This window comes from Ochotona princeps, chromosome 3 (assembly GCF_030435755.1).
Source record: "Ochotona princeps isolate mOchPri1 chromosome 3, mOchPri1.hap1, whole genome shotgun sequence".
Classification (NCBI taxonomy): Eukaryota; Metazoa; Chordata; class Mammalia; order Lagomorpha; family Ochotonidae; genus Ochotona; species Ochotona princeps.
In genome coordinates, this window is record NC_080834.1 from 77,723,967 (window position 1) to 77,743,757 (window position 19,791).

A 19,791-nucleotide genomic window follows, 5' to 3' on the forward strand; every position below is an offset into this window, starting at 1 on the left:
TCAAACGGCCTCCATGGCCAAAGGTGAGCCAATCTGAAGCCAAGAGTGTCTTTTAGGTCTCCCACAAAGGTGCAGGGTCCCAGGGCTTTAGGTCATCCTCTGTTGCTTTCCCAGGCCATAAGCAGAGAGCTGAATGGGAAGTGGAGCCACTGGGATTAGAACTGTTGCCCATATGGGATCCTGGTGCTTGCATGGTGATGATTTAACCATAACCCATCACGCCACGCCCCAGGCCAGTTTAGGTCTAAATCACACCAAATATACAGGATGTCATTTGTACTTTTATGGTCTGCAATTGAAATAAACATGAATTTAAAAAAAAAAAAAAAAAGTCTTGGCATCCCATCAAAGTGTTTTCCTCCGAAGAGTTTTTAGTTTTGCTTTCTTTATAAAGTTGACTCTGAGTCTGCTTTGATAACATTAGAAAGGTGTATCTGCTAGCCCCTGATTATGTCAGACCGTGGCAGAACAGCTTCCCACAAATATGGAAGCGTCTGAACCAAGTTGGACTGAGCAGAACAGGTTTAATGATTGCTGCTCTCAAGTCCTTCGATTGCACTCCCGGCAGACAAGAGCTAACTAGGGGCAGGGTATAGTGGCCTTTGGGCTACTCCCGACAGATGGACAGTGGGCACAAGGGCCCCTCCTGCCAGCTGTCACCCCCAGGGCAGCTGCAGGGCCGCCCCACACACAATCCGCTAGCTCCGTGAGGAGAGGGAAGGAATTGTGCCGCTGAGAAAGCAGCTACCAGCGGGAGACAGGCAGGCCGACTTGACTAACAACAGAAAGGGCTGGAATTTCCGAGGGGCTCTTAGCAACGGGTCTGATCTACATCAGCCGGTCGTGCGAAAATCAAATGAGGGAGCCATTCTTGCAGGCGCGCTACAGCAGCGGCAGCTGACCGCCCAGGCAGCCTTCCTCCCTGCCTGGTAATCACCTGCTCTTCCCCACTGCGTGGTTCCTGCCTTCGCCAAGTGCCTCTGTACCCAGCCAGGAAACGACCACCCACCCCACTCCCATCCCCGTTGGCTGCGTAGGGGGTTGGCGCTTGACTTTGAGTTCTTGTTCGTCACCGCATCTCATCAAGAGGCGGGACCGGTAGGGCCCGGGTTCAGCCCCCTGGGCTGCCTGGGGCTTTATTCCAGAGTCACTGGCGCGTGGCTGCGCTTCTCTTGCCGATTTGTAGGTGAAACCCTATTGGCTCTGTTGGCTCCTTGATTTAAACCACGCCCGGCTGTCTGCCGGCTTTGCTGCTGCCGGGCTAGGCCGCCCAGCCCCATCGCAACCCCGTTTGCCTTGGGAGCCCGGGGCTGCTGCGGCTGCTATTGTGTGGATGCAGCGCTTGTCCTTTCTTGTCTTGTAGAGATGGCTAACCGCGGCCCGAGCTATGGCCTAAGCCGGGAGGTGCAGGAGAAGATCGAGCAGAAGTACGACGCGGACCTGGAGAACAAGCTGGTGGACTGGATCATCCTGCAGTGCGCCGAGGACATAGAACACCCGCCTCCGGGCAGGGCTCACTTTCAGAAATGGTTGATGGACGGGACGGTAAGGCCCGCGCGATCGCGGGAACTGGGGTGGTGGGCAGGGAAGCCTTGCCCAGGACTCCATCTTTCTGCGGGAGCAGCGGTTGCCAAGCTCCGGGTGTCCCCGGGAGAGGACGGGAATGCCTTTATTTCTGCCAGGCGTGAGCTTTGGGCTCCCTGCACAAGTGCCTAGGCCGATTCCCCACCCATTGGAGCATCACAGCATCCCTCCTAATCGCCACAAATCCAGAGCCCTTTGATTTTGCCAGGGAGAATAGAGATAAGCATTTCTGGCGATTTCTTCTTGATGCATCAGCCTTACTGGGGCCATTCCTTACCCTCTCTCCTTCCCCCAGGGGGAAGAGTTGGCTACAGTAAGACAAAGGGAGAAGGAAGTTGGCTGAGCCTCCTTCTCATCCTTGGAGTGCTGTGTTCCCTGGAGGTGCCCCATGTCTGTTTGTAAAAGGGCTGGTTCTCCTGGAACCCCAAGTGATTTCTTATTTAACTACTGCTGCTCTACCAAATGCTACCATGGGTTTGGGGTTGGGGACCACCAGCTCTGTTGATTGGAACAAACCCCCCTTCTCCTGCAGGCTGTGAGGTCCTCTTACATAACTGCCATCCACATATCCACTGGGCTGCCCCAAAAGGGGAGCCTGAGTGTCCAGGAGGGAAGCGCCCAGTTCAGTTCCTTTATACATCACCCACATACAGCTCGTAAAGGATGAGTCACGGAAGGCAGATTCTCATCCAACCTCTGAGAGAAAGCAGACCAGACTCTGCCCCTCCCCCACATCCTTCAGAAGCCACTAGCTCATCCCTCCCATTGAAGTCTAAAATCATGTCTGTATCACTCCAGCTCTTTATCTTCTGTAAATCTTCCTTTATTTGCCCTGAGAAACAAAGGATGGTGCAAGGACAAGGAGGGCCTGGGGCTCCTGGGCCGCAGGACTCTCTGTGGTCAGGAGCAGCACTGAGAATGGGGTCATCTGGCCTTGGGATTCGGTGTGGGCACTTTGCACAGCCTTGATTTATGCCTTCCCGGTGTCCCAGACCCAAATCTGATGCACACTTCACATATCATTCCTGACATGGATTACAAAAGGGAAATACTGGTTCTTCTCGCCCCCATCCCCACCCCCTTTAGGTCCTGTGCAAGCTGATAAACAGCCTCTACCCACCAGGGCAGGAGCCCATCCCCAAGATCTCAGAGTCCAAGATGGCTTTTAAGCAGATGGAGCAGATCTCCCAGTTCCTGAAGGCTGCGGAGATTTACGGCGTGAGAACCACGGACATTTTTCAGACGGTGGATCTGTGGGAAGGTAAATGGCCTCTCTGCCTGGGACTGTCCTGCCCTCACTCTCCCGTTTGCTGCCTCTCTTTGTGAAGACCACTTGCTGTGTTCTTCCTTGTACATGCGTGCATGCTGGTGTGTGCAGGGAGTACCCTCAGCTGCTGGTTATCTGGAGACCTTCCTCTCTGTGACCCTCTGTTGGGAGAGGCGTCCTTCTCTAAGGAAAAGCACACCTTGAGAACATGGCCGGGATCCACAGAAATTGTTCCATGGAAGCTGCTTACTCCTATTTCTGTCCCCTAGTACCAGGGATAGCTCCTGGAAGTGGAGGAAGGCAGTTACCAGGGTGCCTCTGACACACAAATAGAGCAGCGAGACTTGCAGACAAGGATATCTGGTGCTTTTTTATCATCAGTCTGAGACGTGAAGAGCCTTCTAGACTTTCATGAAACAATTATCTGTGAGCTTGGTGAATGCATATCCGGGATATGTATTCTGTTTGGAGAATGTGCAAGTGATTTTTCTTTCATATTTATGAAATACTTGAGGAAATATTAGAACGGCATATACATCGAATCACACCTCCTGACACACTGAACAATGCGCTGGTATTGGGGATGGCGATGTGAACGGAGATAGTGCCCGACAGTCTGGCACCTGAGGCCATGGCACAAAGTGTCTCCTTGAGTCAATATGTGCATGTCCTTCCATGTGACTGTGACTTCTCTAGACAAGGCCTGCCTGAAACATCCAGAGATACAGACAGAGTAGCCCAAGAGGAGCTGCTGGATGGATGCTATTTGGACATGCTCGTAGGCTCTCATTGGTGGGTCAACCAACAGATACCCCGGGCAGTGACTCAAATCGCTGTACTGACAGCGAGAGTGTGATGGTTTCCCTCTGATCAGGAACAATATTCTTTTTTATAAAGATTTATTTATTTATTTATTTATTTATTTATTTCAAAGTCAGATATACAGAGAGGAGGAGAGACAGAGAGGAAGATCTTCCATCTGATGATTCACTTCCCAAGTGACCACAGTGGTCACAGCTGCGCTCATCCAAAGCCAGGAGCCAGGAACTTCTTCCAGGTCTCCCATGGCTAAAGGATCCCAAGGCTTTGGGCCATCCTCTACAACTTTCCCAGGTCACTAACAGAGAGCTGGATAGGAAGTGGAGCTGCTGGGATTAGAACTGGCGCCCATATGGGATCCTGGTACGTTCAAGGTGAGGCCTTTAGCTGCTAGGCTACACGCTGGGCGCAGAAACCATGATATTCTAAAGGGTATTCAGATGATGGATGAAACAGATTTCTAGCAGAGAATTAGCCTGCTAAACAATTAATAAAGTAAAACCATCTCCCTAATCTTCTATATCATGCAACGTACTGGTATTTCATGTTTCCCTCATGAATGAGTCGTTGAAATTCTAAGTCTCCAGTGAGTTTATCCTGAATTTCACTGTTAGTTAAAACTCAAATATCTAGAACTTGAGGCCAGGCCATTGGACTTAATGGATACTTGATTGTATGATACCTTGTAATGTCAAAACTGTTATAATTTCCACCAATTAATAGACAGCTACTCCTCATTGACCTTTTCCCATAAAGTAGCTATTGAGCAGATATTTGCAACATGATGCCAATGAATTCCCCTAGCAACCCCATAAGGTGCTTTTAGTTTGCTCATTTCACAGATGGTGAAACTTAAACTTGCCCATGAGTACCTGTGTCTAACTGCTCACAAGTCATGAGCAGAGCCAGGATTCAAATCCAGGCTCTTTGATGGCAGAGTGAAGCCTCCACTAGTCTACCAGGGCAGTCTTTGGCCAGAAAGCTTAGTTCCCATCGCTTGTGCCATGAGTCAACTGGTGAATAACAGCAGTGACTAACATGATGATGAAGAGGAGAGAGAGAAAATGATGACTTAGGGCTGTGTGGGACAGGAGGATAGAGGAGTTAGTGCGAATGGAAGAAACTCTGGTGAGAGATTCCCACATTTGCAGAAAGTGTGAAGGAGAAAGAAGACGGTAGAAGGGCTGAGGGAAGTAAGGATTGCATGAATTCCTGCATCTGTGTTATTGAGGATACTTCATTTCCTTCTCTTTCCAACTATCACAGACCTGAACTTCCTATCTAGGAGGACTTGAAAAAGCAGGGAGGGGGCTCGGGCAATAAACGTTTGTGATGAACACAGTAGCTATTTAACCCAAAATTGTGGGTTAAATTTTTCTTAAGGAAGATGGAGGTTGGGGAAGCGAGTTTGGCTGCACTGGCCTGAGACAGGGCAATGGAACAGGCAGGATAATGTTCATAGAAGAGGGGAATATCAAGCACAGAGAGTCCCAGCTCCGAGATAGAAGGAGGAAACAACTCAGGATGCTGTGACTGACAGGTGGCAGATCACACTCCATGTACCAGCTCCAGGCAGGTCACGCAATAGGAAGGGATGTGTGCCTGAGAACTGGTGATAGGAAAGGAGGACCACAGGAGTTTCTATATCACCCCTTGGAACTGCTCAGGCAGTGATAAATGGGGACTGAGGCTCAGCGAGATTTACTCTGAGTTGAAGAGGGTACTTGATATTCCCCAGGATCACGTCTACAGCTCAGGCCAGAGCTGCAGGGCAGGAGGTGGAAAAGTGATTTGCTGGGAACAGAGCAGGAAGACGTGGTGGAACTGGTGATGCAGCAGGCATGGACTGAGGAAGCAAAGTCAAGGTTCTGTCAATGAGAGTTGCCTGTCCCTAACGAGCTTTGGAGTAGGAAGAGTGGAATCAAAGGGAAGCTGCAAGGCATACATGTATGAATCTACACACATGTGAGGGTGTGTGTATTTGCTCATGCCACCATTGGATTAGCCCTGTGCTTAGCTTCATGCCACACTCTCCTTACTATTCCACATTCTGTGATTTCTGTGCTATCTTCACATTTCATGTAATCACAAGAGTTCCTGATGCCCTGCACCATGGTTGTGGGGGTTGTGGCTGCTGTGGATGCAGGTGTTCTTAACTGGGTACTTTCCCTCCTTCTCTGTAGGCATTTTATGCTCCTCAGCAGTCAGGCCCCCATCTTCCCTGCTTAGTGTCTTTCCCCTGGGTAGGGCTCTGCTTGCCTTCCGTGGCCCACAGGCTCTCCACACTGCTTTTAAGTAGCAGGCCAATAAAGCTGCAGGAGCCTGGGCTTGCCAACTACCTTCTTGTTTAGGCTTCCAGTATTTAATGGGCGGAGGCCCAGATGTGCCTCCTAGCCTTGAAACAAACTGCTTGGAACAAACTCAGAGCAATTAGAATGCAAGCGTGTTTAATGAAGCCAAGGGAGAACTGTCCCAAGACAAAGTCAGTCACAGAGATGTTACAGAAGTGCCCTCTGGAGGGAAGCTAGGCCACCGTGCTTTCAGTGACAGAGAAGAGGTGACAGTAGCTTGGAGGAGAGCAAGTGAGCCAGAAAAGTCTTTCTCTTGGATAAAAGATACACTAGCTAGCCAATTTCTATTGTATCTGCCACGGATGTCCCCGAAGTGCAGAGTGAGCCATCTTCGCTGTCTGTAGAGTCTGGGCAGACATCTTGCCTGCAAGTTTGTCTTATGAAGTACTGAAAGCAGGACGCAGGCTCCTGAGTTGGAAACCAGACTGCCTGCTTCAAAACCATGCTCTACCACTTACCAGTTCACTTCTCTAAGTCTTAATTTTCTCAGCTGTCAAATGGGGACAATAGTACCTTAATTGCACAGGGTTGACAGGCCAGAATAAAGAAGATAATGCGTAAGAACAACTCAGCACAGGGCTTGGCAACAGAACATGATAAATGTCTGTGATGTAAAAATGTTTCTTAGGATTGACTTGTCCTTCCGAGACTCCTAGAAAGTGAGCGAGATAGAGGGGAACAGACTGAAAGGGCACACATTCCATCTTGGAACAAATGGCCTCAGTAGTTGCTGATGGGCTGCCTGGGTGACCTTTGCCTGCTCTGCCATCTGTGGAGCCTTTGCCTGTTGTCAGCTGTTGCCTCATCTGCAGGGACCAGCTGCACAGGTCACTTTGTAGACTTCATGGTCATTCAACCCAGGGTTGTCTCTCTCCTAGCAGATGTCTTTGCCAGCTCTAGACTCGGAACACCCAGGTGTAACGTCAGGAGCTTGAGTTTGGAAGTCAGCTGGATGACTTGAAGACCCACTCCTCTTAATCTGCAGGGCAGAGCGGGTTCCTTTCTCAGAGCTGAAATTCCATTGTCTGTGAACTGATCTAATCCCTCCTCTCCCAGCTCCACAGGAATATCTCACAAGGATTAAATATGTAAAATGTCTAGTGTGGTGCTACTAGACACCTCATAAATGTTACCTTCCTTCCGCTGTGATTACCCATCAATATCTGGCCTGTTTTTGTTTATTTGCATAACCGCTGGTGAGAGTTAAGTACGCACAACGTCAGACAATGTCAGACTGGGCAGGCGGGGCTCCAAGATCAATCCCTCTGATTACTGTTCTCAGTAAAGCTGCTGGGGAGGACCCTGGACATGCGGTTTCATCATGCCTCTTCTCTTCTATTAGCGACTCGGGAGTCAGAGAGGGAGGTGTGGTTCCTGCTGCAGGTGGTGAGACCAGAAGTTCCAAATACACTCTCTAGGGAGCTGGCATTCTGTGTGTCATTCCTCAACAGCAAGAGCAGAGGATACACTTCCCCCAGTTTGAGAGATATTTTGGGATCTTGTACCTGTAGTGACTTAAGACAGTGCAGACGTCTGCTGCTCAAAACATGCCTGGCTCAGGGAGAAGCTTTCACTGCCCTGACTCCCAGGGGCTGCTGACAGACTGTCCTGTCCCATGGGTCTTTTCTTAAGCTCCGACACCCACATCACCTGATGGGTTGTTAAAGCATGGATGGCTAGGCCCAAGAGTTTCATAAGGCATAAAGTAGTGGTTGAAGGCCCAGAATGTGCATTGCTCACCAATTAGTGGGTGACACTGATTTTGCTGGTCTGGAAATTCCAGTTTAAGAATCACTGTCTCTACAGAATGTCTCCCTGCTCAGAGTCTGGGAAGCAAGAAAATTCACAAAACCCATGGAGCCAGTCCTAACTTACCCTCCGACTTCCTTGACTATAGCTACATTTTCTATAAATGGACAATTGAAACTTATACATAAGTTATTATTGAAGAAAATAAGAAATGTTTCCTATCCCAGCACTTGCTTTCTCTGTAAGCCCAAGAACAGTTAAAACAGGCCTTATTCCAAGATTTGTAAACTGAGCCAAGACTGGTGTAAAACAGAAATAGCTCTAAAATAGAACCTTGTCTGCAGTACTGATTTCAGATATATAGAGTAGAACTGGAAAGTACAGAGTGTCTAATCACTGGGTTGGGGTGTTGTGTTGTGGCACAGCAAGTTAAGCTACTGATTGTGACATCTGATTCCCCCACTTCCAGTCTAACTTCCTGTTAATGCATCCTGGGAGGCAACAGGTGATGGTTTAACTACTAGGGCCCATGCAGGAGACCTGGATGGGGTTCTGGACTCCTGGCTTTGGCCTGACCCAACCACAGTTATCTCAAGCACTTGGAAAGTTGACCTAAAAGTGGAACAGTCTCTCTCTCTCTCTCTCTGTCTCTCTCTCTCTCTCTCTCCCTCCCTCCCTCCCTCCCTCCCTCCCCTTTTCCCTCTCTCTTTCTGTCACTCTGTCTTTCAAGTAGTTGAAAATCAACCAAAAACACACTTTAAACAAAGAAGAACTCCTGGGTTGGATCCCTGCAAACACAATCCCCTGCTCAACCCCCCATAAATTACCATTTAGTAGTTTGGGATGCAGGCCATTTGAGGTAACATTACTTAGTGATAATATGGGACATGGGAGATACTCTGTTGTTCAGTAAAAGTGTCAGTTGCTGGCTGACAATTTGAAAAGGCATTTCAGATGATACAGAGAAAACACCATGCCATCAGCTTTTATTTTTAAAGAATTTATTTATTAGGTTTACAGCAAGCAAGAGACGGGTATATATCCTTACTGTGTGCCGTCTGTCCCACATGGCCTCCTACATGCTCCTAGCCTCAACTATTATCAGTGGCAGTTCCCAGAGTGATACACTTGTTTCAGCTGATGAGCTTATGCATTATTTTCTTGATCCCAAATCCTTGATCTACATTAGAGCTGATATTCACTGTTGTACAATCTGTGCCTTTAGCACATGTATCGTATCACGCATCCATCACTAGATCATGAGAGTATTTTCACTGCTCATAGCTTCCTACAAGGGCTAGAAGACAAACAGCCTGGTCCAATTCCTGAGCTGTCAAGGTAGACATGGCTCCACCTGCTTCCTGTGCTGCTTTTCTTTTTTTTTTCAATTTTACTATTTCATTTTATGACACAGTTTCATAGGCTCTGGTATTCTCCCAAGCCCTGTCCCCCATATTGAATTCCCCATATTGAATATTGTTAACAGTAGTACAATTCATAACCAGTCATGATTCCTTCATTGTGAGCATGGATCATTCAGAGAATCCAGCATCTTATTGTCCAGGAAAATTCAACAGTTTCATTGGGAGACCATCCTTGGTCTGAAAGTAGAACTGGCAGAATATCATCTCCTCCAATGGAAAACCACCACACAAATTCAACAACAGGAAGAAGCATAGAAATTAACAACATCATGAAGTTAATTAACATGATATTGAGTGACCAACATGTTAGAAAATGCAAGTTCTTAACGACATCCTGTAACTACTTCATTGACATCTCAATTTTAGTAATATGCACAACCAGCTGCTATAAACCTTAAAATGGTTATAGGGTACTGTTCAGCTATCTTGTGTCTATTTTCATTTTTATATTTACCTGTGCTGCTTTTCTTAAGGTCAGTGATCAATTCCTAGATCATAACCAGGACTCACTCTCCTTCTGGTTACCATGGCGTCTAGAAAACTCTCAAAACCTGCTTGGTATTTCTTTCAGGGTCATTGTTGTCTTCTTTGAAGAGTGGTCTTGAGTAACATTTACCAATGTTACTTGAGGAACTCTAAGAAGCCACCAAAGTATCCAGGGTAGTTTTCAGGAAGCAGAGTGATTCCAAGTTACCAGAGCTCAGGGCTGAGTCTCCATTTAATCTGCTCACATCTAGTGATAAAAACTTTTATTGATGGATGATGTAATAGCACTTCTCGAAACAAGTTTTATTACTTAACAGGTGGTATTTAGTATATAGCATACACCAGATTTTGTCACATTTTGATGAGCTGAAATCCAAAACTACACAACAATGCTTGCCTATGCAAACACAAAAGCAGATCCTGTACGTTGTAGAATCAGGTAAAGTTTTAAATGCTGTGCTTTTCATTTTGGCAGTAGTCACATCATTCATGGTAGGTTAAAATGTAGACATGATAGACCTTAATAAGAAAGAGAGAGAGAGAGAGAGAGAGGAAGGAAGGAAGGAAGGAAGGAAGGAAGGAAGGAAGGAATGAAGGAAGGAAGGAAGGGCGGGCAAAGGAGCAAGCATTTAGTTCATTGGGTAAGATTCCAGTAGCTCATATTGGAGTTCCTAGATTTGAATCCCTGCTCTGCTTCTGAGACAGCTTCCTGCTACTGCATTCCCTAGGAGGGAGTGGGTGATGGCTCAAGGAACTGGATCTTTGTAACCCTAATGAGAAACCCAGTTGAATTTCTGGCTTCTGGCTCCAAACTGGGCCAGTCCTGGATGCATCAGAACCATATCAAAGGGGCTGGCATTGTAGAGTAGCAGTCGAAGCTGCCAGCTATCACACTGGCATCCTTTAAGGGCACTAGTTCATGTCCCAGCTTCTCCACTTCCATCCATCTCTCTGCCAATGGCATAGAAAAAGTAGGAAATGGCTCACGTGTTTAGGCTCCTACTCTTCATATGAGAAACTTAGAAGAAACTGTTGGCTTGGCCCAGGCCCTGCTCTAGCTATTGCAGTCATCTGGGGCATGAACCAGTGGATGAAAATATCTGTGTGTGTCTCTCCGTTTCTGTAATTATAACTCTGACGTCCAAAAAATAAGAAACCCTTTTTAAGAAGAATCAATCGTTGTCTCGGGATTCTCAGATAATTTTGATCCTCAGTTGAGTTTGGAAGTCACCAGGTGAAATCCATGTTTCTTAAACTTGCTTGATGATATGATCCACCTGCGGAGCTAATTAAAAATACAGACTCCCAGAATTTGTTAAATCAGTGTCTCAGGACAATGGTTCCAAAATTCATATTTTTAAGGAAGACTAACGTATTTCAAAAGCTGACAGAGAGAAGGGTACAGAGGGAGAGTCCCCACCCGCTGATTCACTCCCCAGACAGTGGCAACAGATATGGGCTAGGCTGAAGTGAGGAGTCAAGAATGCCATTCCGGTCTCCCACATGGGTGACAGGCGCCAAATATTTTGTGACACATTAACTGGAAGCTGCGTTGGAAGTAGAGCAGCTGGAACTTGAATTGGTACTCTGATATGGGATGCTGACATTACAAATAACAGTTTAACTTGCTGTGCCACAACGCTGGCACCAAAATTCATATTTTAAAATAGATGTCCCTATTGCATAAGAATTTAACACTTGTGAAATCCTAATCTAGAGAAGGTTTGTATTGCTTTTCTTCCTGTTTGTTTAACCTTGTACGATTTTATTACTGGATGAATATTACAATTAATTATAACATAGGGTTATTGAAAATGGAATTAAGGATGTTTATTTTGGTGCAAATAATTAAATGCATGTAGTTTTTTTTCATATTACCACTTTTCATGAAGTTTCTGAAGTCCCTCACACATGCATTTTAACTCTGGTTGTTTTTTGCACAACATACTTTACAGATTTTGTTTAAATTTACTGCTTCTTTATGCATTTAAATATTTGACCTTGTAGTTACAGAATAAGTTTACACAAGTAATCCTGACTCCTCCCACATGCTCCCTTCTACCAGCAGGACTTGATCTGTGCTACTGACCTCACAAGAGAGTGAGGCTTGAAAAACTCCTTCCTTATCCTGTTGACCATAGAACACTAGAATTTTTTGCTTAGGGACCTCCTTGAAAAATCATATTAGGACTGAGAAGCAGCTAAGCTAGATGAGAACTGGTTACAGAAGAGAGGTTTCAGGTCACAATGTTGCTTAGAATCCTGACAATAATTGACTTGATCACCACACAGATGGGCAGGCCCAAACTGCTTGCCTTTGCGTTAACCTTATTTGAGTAAGCACATGGAGAAATTATTCCATACAAAAACACTCAGAGATTGTGGGTCATTTGAGTTTTAGGTTCCCTTGGTCCTATAAGACCCAGAATTTGTGCACCAGTTTCCCCCCCCCACTCCTGAGCCCTTCTCCCTGTTCATCCTCTCTCAACTGGCACTGAGGCAGTCCCTGAGCCCATGGAGAGCATCCCTGATCCCGGGCTCTGGTGGAGGAAGGTGCTTCCCAGCTAACCCACAAGTGGCTCTGTGAGAGCAGGCAGTGATGTGGTGAACTGGGCTTGGCATTCAGACCCACTGAACACATCTCTGCTCTGGGTTACTTGTGAATGCTCTGGGAATATTAATTATCCTACCTGAATTAGTTTGTTTTGTTTTTCTTTTTCTTTTTTTTGTGGGGGGGAAATTTTGTCTTTACTGCTAAGTCAGATATACAGAGAGGAGGAGAGAAAGAGAGGAAGAGCTCCATCCAATGATTCACTCCCCAAGTGACCACAACAGCCGAAGCTAATCTAATCTGAAGCCAGGAGCCAGGAACTTCCTCTAGGTCTCCCACACAGGTGCAAGTCTTGAACCATCTTTTATTGCTTTCCCAAGCACAGGCAGGGAGCTGGATGGGAAGTGGAGCTGCTGGGATTAGAACCAGTGCCCATATGGGATTCTGGTGTGTTCCAGGTGAGGACTTTAGCCACTAGGCCACCAGGCCGGGCCCTTGCTTTGCTTTATTAAAAGACATATTTACAGAGAAGAGAGATAGAGAGAAACATCTTCTATCCACTATTTTACTCCACTCCCCGAATGACCTCAGTGGCAAGAGCTAAGCTATTCCGACATCAGGAGCTGGGAGCTTCTTCCAGATCTCCCATGCAGATGCAGGGTACCAAGCCCTTTAGTGATCCTCCTCTGCTTTCTCAGGCAATAAGCAGGGAGCTTGATGGGATCCTGGGTGTCCATATGGGATCCTGGGGCTTGAAGGTGGAGAATTAGCCTGTTGAGCCACAGCACTGGCCCCCTGAATTTGTTTTACTGTTAGTACATAGGGAGGGATAATCCCAACGCCATAGTGGAGATCATACATAATAAGGCATCTGTCCTATAATTTATATTAAACCTGTTACTCTAGAACCATTCTTAAAATAAAATATCCCATTTGTCTTTATCAGATAATGCTAATTTTTTTTCTTGTGCCCTAGTCATGCAGTCACTCCCCTTGAGGGTGAGGCACTATTGATGATAGTTCTTATTTCTGGGATATCATACAGTTGTCTGAAACTCCGTTCCATCTGTTTCTTCTGGGTGCGTGTGGTTTTCTGTGCAGTAGGCTGGTTCTGTGGCTTGGCAAGGCTTGCTTCCTCACCGATTGCTCCAGGACAGTATCTGTAGCTGTATTGCTAGATATCAGGCGCCACATTTCCCAGATCCTGCTGGTAACAGACCAATCCTTCCCAACCACCAGAAGCACACTTCCTGTGTGCTCTTTGTTGAGAACATAGATGAATTATAGACCATAATCCAAAGACAGAGAGAAAGAGAGAGAGAGAGAGATGTCTTCCATGTATTGGTTTATCCCCCAAATGGCTATAAGAGCCGGAGCTAGGCTAGGCCAAAGTTAGGAATCAAAAGCTTCTTCCTGAACTCGCATGCAGGTGCAGGGGCCCAAGCAGCTGGGCCATTCTCCACTGCTTTCCCAGGCCCACTAGCAGGGAGTTAGATCAGAGGTGGAACAACTGGGACTCCGACAGATGCCTATACTGCATGCCAACACTGCAGGCAGTGATTAAGCCACCACACCACAAAGGCCGCCCCAATCCAGGCTCTCTTTAATCATGCACTACTGAAGTGCAAACCCTCTCTCTTGCCAGAATGATGCTTCAGGATTTCCCTACTGTGGTTCTATTTTAAAAGTAAAAAAAAATGCTGCTATGCAGTGACTAATACGGAAATATGTTTCATTTTGGGAAGGGAAGAGTCACTCTAAGAAGCCTCTGCGTTTCCTCTCCATCCCTGTGTCTGCCCCCTTCCATCTGCTGCCCACAGCCTCCTGCCCCACCCCCAGCTGTTCCTGGAGAGCATTTCATGCTGCAGCTCTCAGCCAATCCTGCCAGGCCTCGGATCCGGGCAGCCACCCTGTGGGCTATGAGTGAGAGAGGCAGGAGATGCACTCTCTCCTGTATGAATAGATGGGCATCCGGAAAATTAGACTTCCTCTGAGGGCCTTAATGGTTCATGTTATTACAGTTCGTACTCATTTCTCACTTTTCATCTGCCTTTCCCCAGTAATTCTGTATTCCTTGGTGGTCACGCTGCAGCCGCCAGGCCATAGACTGCAGATGGTCTACACAAAGAAAGTCATGGAATATCTTTCCTTAATTCTTACAGCTGCTCAACAGACTCAAGTCTGCCTTCTAAAATCCTGTGCCTTTATCTTTTATACTCCACACTTCTGCCTCGCGTGGACCATGTATCTGCTTCCAAATTGCAGGTTGCCCTCCCAACAGTATCTTTGCTAAGTCCTTGGGTATCAGCTAGAAAGGAGATAGGGTGGGAGGAGGGGAGGAGCAGGCCGACTTGCCAGGCCAATTCCTTCTCCCCGGGAGAAGCCAGCTGCGGCAGTGTTCTCCCTCCCCGCCCCCATTCTGCAGAGCCACACCTCACATCTCTCTTGCTCAGCTTCCTTTCACGCCCAAGCCTGTGATTTATCGCTTGCATTTAGCTCTCTTCAGGCAGCAGGAAATCAAGGGCCCATCACTTGTGTCACATTGAGTGCTTTCTGGGCTGATTTGCTGCTGCTCATTGGCCGGGTCCACAGCACAAAGAGCCAAGTGAACACTCAATTTGATGCACATGGATGATCACAGACCCTTTTAACCCAGATAAAGTCAAAGAGAGAAGCCACCCGGGGTTTGGTGCAGAATTATTCCATGTCATCCACTTTGCTCAGGTTTCCTTCTTGCCTTCCAGTCGGGAGGAAATGCCTCCCTGACAATCGGCACGCACCACCTCCCCTTGTGGGCCCCTCTGACAGAAGAGCATAGACATAGGGCAGGGACCTGTGTTGCTCTGAGCTGCCAGGTGGTGGGGAGGTTTTATTCATGGAGGGATCAGGAATAATAATCAGCTGCGTCTTTCCTCTGTTCCTTTCTGGGACATGAGGGTGTGAGGGTTTCAGGCTGTCTTCGGGAAGTGTGGGGTAGGGCTTTGCCCTTGAATGTGACCACCCACAACCTTCTGTCAGATATCCTCTTCTGGGAGTCCAGCCACTCAGAATCCCTGGGTCCCGCTGCACGCTTATCTTCAACGTCTCCATTGGCTTCCAGGGAAGGACATGGCTGCTGTGCAGAGGACCCTGATGGCCCTAGGCAGTGTCGCAGTCACCAAGGATGACGGCTGTTACCGGGGAGAGCCATCCTGGTTTCACAGGTAAAAGATTTCCTGGGGTGCAGGGTGGTTTAGCCATGGACAGGGTCTCAGGCGTTACAACTCTCCAGAGGCTGTGTGCTGTCAGTGCCCCCCCCACAGCAGGCCCTGTTAACCCCAGGGCCAAGTCGCCCACCATGAGGCAGCAGTGAGGCCACCACCCAGGCTGGCACTCAGCCTAGGACAGAAATGACCAGGCCTCTCCGTCGATCCATGGATCTTTCCTAGTTTTAGCCAGGTCCAGTTTCCACTGATGCTCAGCGGGCCTAAAGGAGGTTCCTCGGGGGTGGCTTTCTGGCCTGAGCATGTTGTTGTTATGACCTAAGCAGTTTCAAGTCCATCTCTCCTTTTTCTTCCTCCTCCTTTTCCTGGCAGATAAAAAGAGCACGTTAAAGCAAAATACTCATTGTTTATTTCTCTGATCCCTTCCTTTCCCCCCTCCTGTTTATGATAAGCTACCAGCTTCAGTCATTTTAAATGAACTTGATCTGCCTATTGGAACCCTGGCATTAGTCTCAGCAATGACTAGGGACCTACCTGTGTTGACAAGTTCAAAATTCCTTCCTGTCTGGTTCTTTCCAGCAGTTTGCTCACCTCTGGTCTAGACCAAGACATTTCTCCTTGTTGACTGTTGGGTCCCTGGGCTCTAACAGAACGTGGATCCTTGGCTCTGGACAGGGAGCCTGACTCAGGACTAATTCACTTAGTAAAAGGAGCTGCGGCAGAGCTCCTGAGGGCCAGAGGATGCAGACACAAAGGGCCACGGTAGTGGGGAAGGAAAGGAGGGGCCGGGAAGGGAGGGAAACCTGACCGCCAAGAGAAGGCGCCCTGGAAATCCTGGAGAACCCACCATGTCGCATCGTTGCAACCTTCTGAAAGAAAGGCGGTCCCAGCATCACGGTGGGGGCCATCACCCAGGCCTGCTGCTCTCTGTAGTGACCTCCCACAGAATCTTGAGAAGGGGTTTGCAAACTGCCCTGACAACATGATTCCTCCTCACCCTCTCTATTTCCTTTCTCTCCCCGCCCCCTGCCCTCCTTCAGGAAAGCCCAGCAAAATCGGCGAGGATTTTCTGAGGAGCAGCTTCGCCAGGGACAGAACGTCATAGGTCTGCAGATGGGCAGCAACAAGGGGGCCTCCCAGGCGGGCATGACCGGCTACGGGATGCCCAGGCAGATCATGTAAGACGCCGCAGCCCGCCACGCCACAGCCTCTATGACAAAGAAATAGCTAGCCACCTTCTGACCTTCTCTTTCTCAAAGCCTCCTGCCCCTGGTTTTCCAAGTGCTGCATTTCCGCTGAGACTCCACGTTGCCTATTGCCGCCACCTTTTGTTCATTTAGAACTATGCAAAGACTCCGCTTCCATCCTATCCCTCAGCACCTCCTTCGCCCTGTTGGTGGATTATTTATTTATTTATTTATTTGCCAAATTTCCTCTCCTCCACTCACAGTACACACCCAATAAATTAGTCTTGTGTCTTAAAAGGTAAAGATCCTTTTTTGAGGGAATTCCGGGTTAGTGTGGTTTCTGTTCTGTTCAAGGTGCCAGCAAGGTGGGGCTGACTGTACTACAGAAATAAAGTTAGCTATGAGCAAGATTTTATTTTTAATAAAAAAAATTTTTTTTCCTAAGCCAGCAATTGCAGAGGAAAGTGAAAGTTTCAGAATAGCTCTGTCTACTCTGAGAACCTAAGGTCACGATTAAGAACAAGGGCTTTGGCCCCTATCTTTTCCTAGCATCTATTTTGTGCTTTTTATGATATTCCATGTAGGGAATATAAAAATGAGTAAGACCAAGTATTCTGCAACAGGAGCTCAAGAAGTGCTTAATGGGTGGTTGGATAGATGGATGGTTTTGTTGAATGATATATGGATACACAGTTGAATGAATGAGTAGTTCTCATTTCTGTAGCATTAATCTTCTTGTTACAGGACATTCTTTAGATCTGATATTTTATATTTATATAGTTTTTAAGAGATTTATTTACTTATTTGAAAGGTAGAGTTGAAGAGAGAGTTGGAGGGGGCAAGGCAAAGAGAGAGAGAAAAAGATAAATCTCCCATCTCCTGGTTCATTACCCAAATGGCTGCAAGGCCCAGGGCTGGGCCAGGCCCAAGCCAGGAACCACAAGCTTCATCTTGGTCTCTCATCTGGGTGCAAGGGCTCAAGCATTTTAGCCATTCTCTGTTTCTTTCCCAGGCACATTAGCAGGGAACTGGATCTAAAAGGTGGAGCAACTGGGACTGCAACTGGCATCCAGTAGGATGCCATTGCTGCAGGTAGCATCTTAATCCACAGTGCCACATCAGAACTCCCTATATGTTTTCACCATCCAAGACCTACAGTGTAGCTTGCTCTTGCAAAAGCACGTATAGGATTGAAAGCCCTAAAACTTTGGTGTTGTCCAAGATTGAGATCTCCATAAGATGGGTAAGGTTTTAAGACTTTCTTCCACAGGTAGAAAAATTAAGAGAACAAGTAAACGTGGGGACTTTAAGTTTATCCTGCTCTTTCCTACCAGTAAAAACAAACAAAATGATGCATTTAGTAAGAATGCATCAAGTTTTTAATGCATGCAATGAGTCATTAATTAGCAAAAAAATATGATAAATGAAATCAGACCAACACTTTCATTGTCTAGTTAGAAGATTTTCAGACTGTGTTATTTGCAAAGTAAGGTTTTCCAGAAGTTTCTGTGAGGGAAGGGGTACAAAGGAATCTGGATCCCGATCCCTTACTCTCCCTCACCTGCGGTAGTTCTAGTCTTGTATTTTAAAATCTTTTTATATATTTGAATTAAGCAGCATAGGAGTTTAAGGATTTTTTGAGATTATTAATGGGAAAATAATTATGCCACAATGGCCCATCTCACCTAAATGTCTGAATGCATCCTCTGGGAGCCGTGGAGACTCCGGAAGGATGTTTCTCAAACAGGGCAGCTGAATCCATTCCTCAAACCTTAATGTGGAATTGCCACAGACATGAGAGGGCAGGTGATGGATTCCAAAGGGTAAAATAAAACTAGGATGCAATTCTGAGAAACAACACTGAGTGGTTAAGTCTCTGTTGGGAGTTGGGGGCTGGGAATTGGAGGTTAAGGGATAAAGGACTTGGGAAACAACCTACAATCAGGGAGCAGATAAGCTGAAAGGGGCTTTCAGACTCTGCCCTGTCCATCTCCCACGGTGCCCTGGCCCCAGTGCTACTGTAACAGAGAGGCAGAAAGACAGGATGGAGCCAAATGAGCTTGGCGTCAGCAGGAAGCCGCCTGCCAGATCCTGGGCAGTGCAAAGGGCCAGCTGGAACACCCAGCAGGTACTAAGAACACTGGTACTCTTCCACATTGTGCACTTCAACCTCCCAACACTGTCCCATCCACCCACACTCACACCGCATGCTTGTAACCTAGAAATGAAGCTCTGGAAAAATCTGAAGCCGTGGTGCAGAAGTGACCCACTACTGGTGGGGACTAGGATAGGTGATACTAGACAGTAAGACAGCTCACGATGTAATCCCAAAGATTTTTATCTGCAGTTCCCAAATGTCACTGATGGGATCCACGCTGGGCATTAGAGGCCCCTCCACCACCCCATTTCTCCACTGGGCATTTGCAGTCAAGGTCATAGATGATCTCAGGGAAGTAAGAGCTCCCAGGAGAGGCTTGGGAGCCTCAGGATGGTAGACATCGTTGTCACGGAGCAGGCAGAACAGTTTACAGTCAGCCTTACCAGTCAGCTACAAATGAAAAGTAAAAATACAGGAAACATAAAGCAATGGTTCACTGTGAAGAAAAACATCAACTGGAGATATGAAATGTGCGAAATGAGAGATACAAGGAAATGAATGGTATAAATACGAAAAATGAATGTTATAAAAGATGTGACTATTCCAATAAATCAAAATATTGAAACATGCCTCCTATTCAAGATAATAGATGCAAATAGGTGGTAAAAGCAAAGGAAATGTTACATGTGAGTCAACAAACATATCCTTGGAATTTCAGAAGGAAAAAGAGAATGGTCCAGCTTGATGGTTCAATTAGCTAATCCTCCCGCTTGCTAGCACCTGGATCCCATATGGGTGTTGGCTCATGTCCCAGCTGCTCCATTTCCCATCCAGCTCCCTGCTGTAGCCTGGAAGGGAAGTGGAGCATGGCCCAAAGCCTTTGGAGCCTGACCTTACGTGGGAGACCTGGAGGAAGCTCCTGGCTCCTGGTTTCGGATTGGTTCAGTTACAGCTACAGCTGTTGTGGCTATTTGGGAAGGGAACCCGCAGATGGAAGATCTTTCTCTATCTCTCTCCCTGTAAACCTACCTTTTCAACAAAAATAAATAAATATCTTTTTAAAAAGAGAAGG

The 19,791-nt window shown here is 47.0% G+C and overlaps 1 protein-coding gene across 1 annotated transcript; it reads left to right on the forward strand.

The window, feature by feature from the left end:
• Window positions 1-1,182: 1,182 nt before the first annotated feature.
• On the forward strand, window positions 1,183-16,912 carry TAGLN3 (transgelin 3). The gene is made up of 4 exons (XM_012929230.3): window positions 1,183-1,545; window positions 2,671-2,845; window positions 15,332-15,434; window positions 16,475-16,912. The coding sequence occupies exons 1-4, from the start codon at window positions 1,366-1,368 to the stop codon at window positions 16,614-16,616; spliced, it is 600 nt and encodes a 199-aa protein (XP_012784684.1). The 5' UTR covers window positions 1,183-1,365; the 3' UTR covers window positions 16,617-16,912.
• The last annotated feature ends 2,879 nt before the right edge of the window (window positions 16,913-19,791 follow it).